The sequence below is a fragment of the Aplidium turbinatum genome, chromosome 2 (assembly GCF_918807975.1).
Source record: "Aplidium turbinatum chromosome 2, kaAplTurb1.1, whole genome shotgun sequence".
In the NCBI taxonomy this organism is placed as follows: domain Eukaryota; kingdom Metazoa; phylum Chordata; class Ascidiacea; order Aplousobranchia; family Polyclinidae; genus Aplidium; species Aplidium turbinatum.
Genome location: NC_137473.1, coordinates 6,440,916 through 6,449,706, shown reverse-complemented (window position 1 = coordinate 6,449,706; position 8,791 = coordinate 6,440,916). Strand labels below are relative to the sequence as shown.

At 38.4% G+C, this 8,791-nt stretch overlaps 1 protein-coding gene across 1 annotated transcript; it reads left to right on the top strand.

Moving 5' to 3' along the window:
* Positions 1-6,301: 6,301 nt before the first annotated feature.
* Positions 6,302-8,533, top strand: LOC145786779 (serine/threonine-protein kinase 35-like). Its single transcript, XM_082598524.1, has 4 exons — positions 6,302-6,314; positions 6,500-6,734; positions 7,182-7,271; positions 7,605-8,533. The coding sequence occupies exons 1-4, from the start codon at positions 6,302-6,304 to the stop codon at positions 7,762-7,764; spliced, it is 498 nt and encodes a 165-aa protein (XP_082454650.1). The 3' UTR covers positions 7,765-8,533.
* The last annotated feature ends 258 nt before the right edge of the window (positions 8,534-8,791 follow it).

Sequence of the window (8,791 nt, the reverse complement as noted above, 5' to 3'; positions counted from 1 at the left end):
AACTTCAACTGAAGAAAATCCCAAACATACCATAGGGCTTTCTAGTCACAGTGAAACAAAAAGTTAAAAACAGAATGTGGTTGCACACTGCACACCAGGATTCATAATTCTGTGCCTTCTGGTGACATCTATGACACCGTGTTTATTATTTGAGTCAACGGCAGTTAGCAAAATTTAGGAAATGTGTATGCCTGGCTAGTCACATGATCTGCTCTGATTCAACATTTTGAACTTTAGCATTTCTTCATTTACTGTGAGGGGGCCAAGCTAGCTGCTCAGCGAAGGATTACTAATAAATTGATGCTTTAAGTTCCTAGCGTCATAGATTTTCATCAGAAGAACATCAACCATCACAGAGTAGCACAAAATACTGTTTGATTGACTATACAGTGTTCAACAGGTTTTTGTTCAGTTTAGAAATCATACTGATAACACAGCAAATAATATATATCCGATATTCAACAATAAATACTATTAATAGGCTATTACAAAAAGAGCTCAGCGCCAAGCAAAAAGCCAAGCAGAGCAAATTACATCAAATATAGTTATTATTCACTAAAATCCTCTACAGGCTGTTTCACCCCAAAAGTGGGACCATCAGAAGGTCCTTATTCAAATTCGATATTTCTAATACCCTTAATTTAGGATATTATGCTGTACAATGTCCATTGTACATGTCCTTAGTTAGACCCTCAGTATATTCAATATGCCAACCAAGAGTGTCATGGTGACCAACCAATCATTGTTGAATTAAGGTATTTTTGAGGGCTTGTGGATATTTCTTGCGGTGATCAGAAACGACTTGCAGGAAGAATTGTAATTGTTCTTCATCTTTTGTCAAACGTCCAGAGAAATCGTGCATAAGAGTAACTCCTCTTTAAGCATGCTTGTTTGTAACAGCCAGAGACTTTACAGTTGCTTTAGCGGTTTGAAAATTACCATCTTTCTCCCACTCTGTTGCTGGATGTTGAAGAAAAGAGTCTGGAATGTTCAGTTTCTTGAAGAGTGACCATGTGTTAGTTGTGAAGAATGATGATAACATTTTTCCTTCAAGGATACCCAATGCTAATGTAACCCGTTTTACCAGGCCTTCTCCTTCATTGCTGGACATTGCTTGCACCATCTCATCTTTCGTATCTGTTGGAATACCATCATCAAACAGGGAAAGACCCACTAACTCTTCCGATAAATACCATAAATGGGCAGCCATCTTCTTAGCCGTCACCATTGAAATGCCTTTATTGATGCACTTATAATCAACCAAGCTCTTCAAAACACACAGGTCACTGTTGGGAGCTTTAACAGCAAGTGGGGCAAGAATCCAGGCTTTTACGTAGATTCTGGCAAAGAAGATGCACAAATTACGGAGTCCAGTATGTTCTCTAGGTGTCAGCTTGAATTGGCTGGGGAACATCCACACTTTAAACGAGTAGATAATCTTGGCCATCCACCGTGCATAATGCATGGCACCAGGAGCGTGAAACCTGGTTCCAGGACGAGATGAAAGCCAAGAAAGAGCAAGGTGAGTTCCACAAGAACCAGAAGGGATTTTTGGCACCGATAGGAGCTGTGGTTGCCCATCGCTTGACACTAAAACGGGTAGGCGATCCATTTTGTACTTCAGAAAGCCTGCTCAAACTTTCAGTGACAAAAATGAACCAAAAGGCGCATGCGCTATGTTAATCACGTGATTTCAGTTTGTCTGTGGGTGGCGCACTTTAGAATGTTACAACCGATTCGTGTTACTTTACGCCCCGGTCTCCCTTACTCTTGCTGATGTTGGAGCAGACTAGGAGATGGCGGGTCAAGCTCGAGAACTAGCGGGTTTTGGTAAAGAATTGATTTTAATTTAATTTGAATTTGTATGTGTGTGTGTGCTTTTTCTTGATGCCCGCTTGAAGAAGGGCATCGGCTTGTGAAAAAGGGCCACTGCATTCTGACATCTCATTTGTCGAAGATGCCAGAGAGGGTTGGCCAGAGGAAGGGTAGCTTATAGTAGGTAGGTAGAAATAGGTAGAAATTTGACTGCAATCAGTCGTCCCTACCATCAAGAACGGCTGAGAGAGGCGTTTGAAGAGTGTCTTGACTGGTTCTTCTTTCTTCTGACCGTAGGAGGATGTTTGGAAGGAAGGGAAATGTCAGATGACAAAGGAATGTTATGATTTTGTGTTATGTCTTTTGTTTTCGTCATGAACACCCAATTGCTGTAGGTACCGGTTGGACGTGTAAAATTTGTTATTTTTAAACGGTTGGTTCGATTTGGGCGGGCTTAGTTGGTCTTAGTGGAACCAATTTAAGAAATTTTAACGCACAATTGTCTATCAAATCTTACTTAGGACACTTCGTTCAGTTTTTCCGTCGAAAAAAATAAAAACCCAGTAGGGATTCTTCCAAATTTCTTCACTTGTATAACATTTACTTATACTTTATATTTTATAGAAACTAAGTAGTGTTTAAAAAACTGGTTTTAAAAATGTCTGCAAACAAGAACAGCGTTTATTTGATTGGAAGTGGAAGATTTGGAAAAGTTTACAAAGTTAATTTCCGAGAAAACGGCTGCTTAAAATATAATGCTTTGAAAGTGGTTAGTCAATATTTTTATGATCTTATGACTGTAATTATTTACATCTTTTTGTCATGGCAGCATTTAGCACAAGCTATGCCAACGTGTAGATTAAAATTTGACTGAAAGCTTCTTCTTCGTCGTATGAGCTGTCTTCTTCCGGACTATACGTTTAGACATGAAGTCATCAGCTACTCGACAGTCTCGTAATCCAGGGCCTTCGGTTCTAGCGTTCCATGTGGTGGTTGATGGATTGGGCAGTCATGGACGACATGGTCTACTGTCTGGTCTGTAGCACCACACTCGCATCCCGGTGAAGGAGCCAGGCCCCATCTGTACATGTCTGAGCGAAAGCGACCGACGCCGGTTCGTAAGCGGTTAAGCATGACCCACGCAAGTCTTGCGAGGGACATTCCCGGAGGGTGGGGATCGACGTCGGGTAGGAAATCACGGAGTCGGGAGGTGTTGTTTTATCACTACGTGTTCCATGTGTAGTTCGTCCAGTGTGCCGCACTTACTCCAAGATCTTCAACGTTGTTCCGAAGCTGTCGTGCGGCGGGCACAAATGGGCGTCTTGATTTCAGTCGCTGCTGTTCTCCAGGTAGGCGCTGAATGTACTGTAGATGAGGTGGTCGGGGTCCAGTGCGCGACGAGCAAGGGAAATCATGACAGAAAGCTGTTGTGGTAGTAACCAAAATCGCCAGTATAAATTGATTGAGTAAAATATCTATAGTCTTTTTGTATATTTGTGTTATTTTGAGCTACTTTTGTGCGATTGTTACGATACAAATAACGGACTAGATTTTGAGACGTGCTGAAAATAAAAAGCGTCTGGCAACACTGGTAATAGAAAAAAATTATCACTTTTGTAACGTAATGTTAGGAGTCTTGCAATGATTTGAAATTCAATGATCACATCACACTTTGACAATTTGGATTCTCAAAACTATCATTTCAAAGAGATATAAAGCAAATTCAGCTTAGAGTTCAAAATCGAAATTATATCGGCCGCGAGTCAGGCCTCCAGTTTGCACGTTGGCAAGGCATGTGTATGTACATCATTATGATGTTTGTCTATTGTTTACATTATTTTTGTTTTTTTCTTTATAGATTCTTTTGTAGTATTTGTCATACTTACAAAATATTAAATTGCAATATTTTAATCAAGATAACTTTAATCAAAAATATTTTCAACTAATCTTACTTAAAATAAAGTTGTGTTGTGCCGTAGCCTACGTTTCTTTATTTTCTTATGTTACTTTTTAAGCTTTCAAGTTGCACATGTTGTTACAGTTAAAGCAGCTTGAAAGTTTATAATTTCATCTGGCACAAATGTTTCTCATGTTTTTGTGTTTATGTTCTAACTCCAAGTAGTTAAAATCTTCAACTACAAAACACAAACACATATTATTGAAGTATTTGAATATTCAACTTTATAGTATTGAATGTGTGTGACTTTAGGTCAATCAATGCAAACCTTTTTTTCAAGTTATTCTACTTTTTGATCATTTTTCCCTGCCCGGTACAATGCAATTCACCTGAAGAGATGACAGCGGCACTTCGGGAATCGACGGCTATGCATCGCGTGACAGGACATCCTAATGTTGTTGGCTTCAAAGCCATGTATCTTTGTATGAAAAAGAACTTTAAAGCACATAGCATAAAAAATGAAACCTCAGATGTGCTGGGTCTCATCGAGGCTACTAAACGTAAGTGTAAACTTATTATAGCATGTATTGCTAGGGCAATGTCAAGTTCATTCAAGTAGGATGGTTATAATGCATTTGAGCTTTAAATCTAAGGTTGTTTCATCAGTGTAACATAACTGATGATACCAAACACTGGGTGCTCTCCAGCAGTCTCGTTGTAGTTTAGAGGGAGATCACCAATTGTGGGGTAGTAAAATGATGGACCCTTTGCATAAAGGTTCAAACAACAAATTTAAACATTTCTTTAAAAATAAAAATTCCGCTGTTTTAATTTTCCTGTAGCCCACATTTCATGCCTTTTTCTTCTCTAAAGTAGATCTTACTGTATAAGATAGCATAAGGTTTTATACCCTCCTGCATTTTGTAAGTGAGGATTGCTACAATCAATAGTTACGAGACGTTCTATCCACAGGTGAAGAGTCGTGGAAGACGATGGAAGGAAGCATACAATTGTTGTTTCGAATGGAATACTGCAATCATCAGGATATGAATACGTATCTTCTGGGTCGCCCGCCCAACGCCGCTCTCAATGCTTCAGTTCTGATGCAATTGGCCAAGGGACTGGCATTTCTGCATCAGAATGATGTAGTGCACAGGTAATTCACCTGCAAACATTTTGACTGGTACAACTGTAAAGTACGTGAGTCCATTTTGCTTTCCTTGTTTAACGCCTTTAAGTTAGATTTAAATTATTCTTTTGTTTAAACGTCTGTAGATGTTGATTCAATGTAGACGGACTAATATGCCGATTGGGTTGTACATTGCATAACTTCAACACAAAGATTGACAAGCACTGCAACGCAATAGCTTGGATCATGTCTGTCTTGTGGTGAAGAAGAGAAAGCGTTTGAGAGTTTGTTAAAAATCGTCAGTTCGATTCCTGCTCGGGGCTCACGATTGTGTCTGGGGAGGAAGTTATGACATGCTTACGTTAGGTCGCGAAGCTATATTTTTCAATCACCTCACTACATCCTTTTCCAGATGAGATGAGCCAGGAATGTGGCACGCAAATCATTTGTAATAATGCTGCATTTGTTTTTTAAACAAAGTTTTAACTAATTTTTCATTAAAAAAAATTATGCGCAGGAATATAAAACCAAAAAACATTCTCGTGCACTCAAAGAACAACGAAGCGTTACCAAAGCTTAAAATTGCTGATTTTGGTCTTTCCAAGATAAATGTAATTTTTAAATTTGCACTATATAATATTTTGTGGAACCTTTTAACTATTTTAGAGATAAATTTAGCGACTAACTTACAAACTAATGAAAATGACCGAGATTGACAGAGTGAAGCTTCCGATTGTTGAAATCTTGTTGCCGCGGGATTATTCCATCCATTAGATGCCGCTGAACGGAGTGCAATGCTTAACGTGCGTTGCTCAAGCGTACACCACGAGAGTCGGACCAGCGCCACTTCATCTTGAAGATTCTTTGTTCCAGAAGTCACGCGTTAACCAACCGAGCTATCGGGGTAAAATTATGTACATTGATACTATAAAATTAAATTAAGTTAAATCATAAAGTCATTATAAAACCGTTGTAAAAATAACAGTGAGATTATTGCTTGCCTTGTCAATCTGAAGTTCAAAAATCATTACTGGTTTGATCAGGGATGGGTTTGATGCATGTATATTAAGCATTTGCTCCACAAATGTCAATCTCGACTCCATCTTAGGTCTACACCTCCAGTGATGACGACATCGATTTCTACGAGCGTATCATGCACTCAGCTTATGGTACACCTCTTTTTATGGCACCAGAAGTGATTAGTCAAAGTTATACTCCGAAAGCCGATTTGTTCTCTTTAGGTAGTTGCATAGTTTTTATACCGTGTGGTTACGTTATCCATGTAGATGTGTATGAATTGAACTGTAAAAAATACTTTGACCGACCGAACATCCATATTTTAAATCCAAAATCGAAGCGACAATCAACCGAAAGCGATACTTCTATAATACAAAAATGCTTGTCTTTGTTTGCGGGAGGTGTATCAACTTCATGTCAACAGCATCGATTCGAAACACGATATGAAGCTTGCTGGTGAAGCGCTTATGATGTAGGCGTACTGTTTGTTGTTCTCTGCCGGCCCGAGACGGATAGATATAACTTCAATACCACTCCCTTGACCATAAAATATTATTCCATGTTGTGCAGTATTTGAGAAGTTACGAGTAAACCAGAAAATGAATCAAGAAATTGTAAATTAAAGTTGTTTTGTGGTTTAGGGATAATCTTCTGGTCGGTTATTGACCTGGTCACTTTCACCGCATCGGATACCAAGAAGGTTCTACTTGGGGCGTATGTTGAGGGCGATGATATTATCACCCCTATTGGCGAAGTTCTGTCGAATAATCCCAAGCTGGACGTGCATCAACTTATCCTTGCAACATCGACACGAAAACCTTTGCACCACCCTGCCACGTCGCATACCGTTGTCGATGGAAACGTACACGAGATAAGGTAAGCCATGGCCACGTAGAAACACGGCCTGATTTGTCTCATTTGACTTGATCTTCCTAACAGTCTGACTGTTTTCAATTTACGTTGTAGATCTTTTGTTGTTTCAGACAGCTTTTTAACATTGCTTCAATGTCGGGAGACACAACTGATTTAAGCTATCACATTGTTAAAAATGTATCAGAGAATTTTATGTACCACAACGCCTCATTGTACGCTTCTCTGAAATCAACGAGCAGTTGGGGTTGTGTGAATTAGTTTTACAGTTGCAAGGTGCAAAGGTGTTCAATTGCATTTGAAAATGTTTATGAGGTGTTCGCATAACATCGAGCATGCATAACTCAGCTGTCACAATTTTCTCTAGCTCTAGAATTGCCACAGTTATCCACGTGCGACGTGCGTCTACGATCAAATGAACCGTAACTGATAACTCATATTTTGTTTTTTTAGAGCTCTTATTGGTGAAATGATTCTGAAAGAACCTGATTGGCGACCAGATGCCAATGTGTTGGTCAAAAAATTGAAAAGAGCTTTGATTGGGTAAGTGTGTGTTTGAAATATGTGCATGTGAAGTGGTAAACAGGCAAGTCGTATTACAAGTTGTACTCATTCCGTGAAATATTATATGGCGCACAGTTGTACACATAGGATACAAGATTTTGGTTTAAAGAAACTATTAATAAGAACTGTGTTATAACTTTTTATCACGAAATCCAACAACGGTTACTTAACTCAAAGGTCTACTTTACTATTTATTTAAATTTGTGTTTATTGACAGCATTACAGTTCATTTCAGTAATGTATTCTGAGTTGTTGACTCTTTATAAAGTGATTTAATTAAAAGGATAGTCATACGAATTCTTATTATTCCAGAGCAAATCCGTCTGCAATGTTTCGGCCAGCAATGTCTGCCACTGAAAAATCTGGTCTCGATGTTTCGACCAACCTGCTAAGCGTTAACACAGTCAAATTGAGTGTGTTTTCTTGTCTTTGCTGTTGTGCAATTATTTTTGTTTTCAGCGCAGTGTTTTAAGCTGCAGTGCAATGAGCTAGAGGTGCAAGCTTAAGTTTTTTGTACAGAAGTAGTTTTGTAATCTGCTCTATCAGCGTTGTATGTTGCATCATATTTTGAAAAACTTAATTCAAAAGGACCATCACAAGTTTTAGTGTTTGCTACGATGAACGCAATATAACGAGGTGTGATTGTTTTTTAGAACGTTTTTTTTACTGTTGCCTGTGATTTGCATTGAAAAGTTCTACTTAACAAATTTCAGTGAAGTGATCGTTATGTGTTATGTACAGTATTTCCTGCAGCTGCTGTTATGCATGCGAGCATTTTCAAAGTTTTTTCACCTGTAAGATTCAACTTAGTTTAGAAGTCGATTTTCCAACCTTGATAGAATGGTGACAACTATCTAACAGAAACCGGTGTCTTTTTATTGTTTGGACGTTTGAATACGTTTAAACGATGTAATAACAACTGCTTTTGTTAGTCGAGTGCACACAACTAGGTGCAATTCCATTCACACAAAATGAATAACAAGCCAAAAGTATCTTGTTCAAGCACACAACAGAGCAACTGAAGAAATTCACCCATTCTAAAGGTTATTGTATTGTCCTTCGACTTTGAACCTATCGACTGTGCCTATCGATCTGTGGGAGACAGGTGTTGCGAAACTAACACTGTATTTTGTAGTTCTTAATCTTTGAAAATTCGAGTTTCTTTTAAAATTATTATAATAGAATAGATAAAATAAAAAATACTTTTATCATGGCTTCAGTTTTTTTTTTTGTAAAATGCGTACGAGACCCGCATAGACCCGTATGAGATATTTCTGTTGAACTTGTTTTCAGCGTAATAGGACTGGTCACACTTGTACAATATGGCGTTTACTTATCCACTTGAAACTTTCTTTTGATGATGTCTGTGCAAAAATCAACTGACCCCACGCCAATGGGGGAAAGTCCAATTAAATGACAATTTTTGAGAAATGCTCTTCATTTGTAATTTGTTTAGATGTGGGTTAGATGCTCTTTTTAGTTTGTAATTTTTTTAAATA

Coding starts and splice junctions, on each gene's coding strand:
- LOC145786779 (XM_082598524.1), top strand. Junction 6,735..7,181: donor GGAAACGTACACGAGATAAG/GTAAGCCATGGC, acceptor TTGTTTTTTTAG/AGCTCTTATTGGTGAAATGA. Junction 7,272..7,604: donor TTGAAAAGAGCTTTGATTGG/GTAAGTGTGTGT, acceptor TTATTATTCCAG/AGCAAATCCGTCTGCAATGT.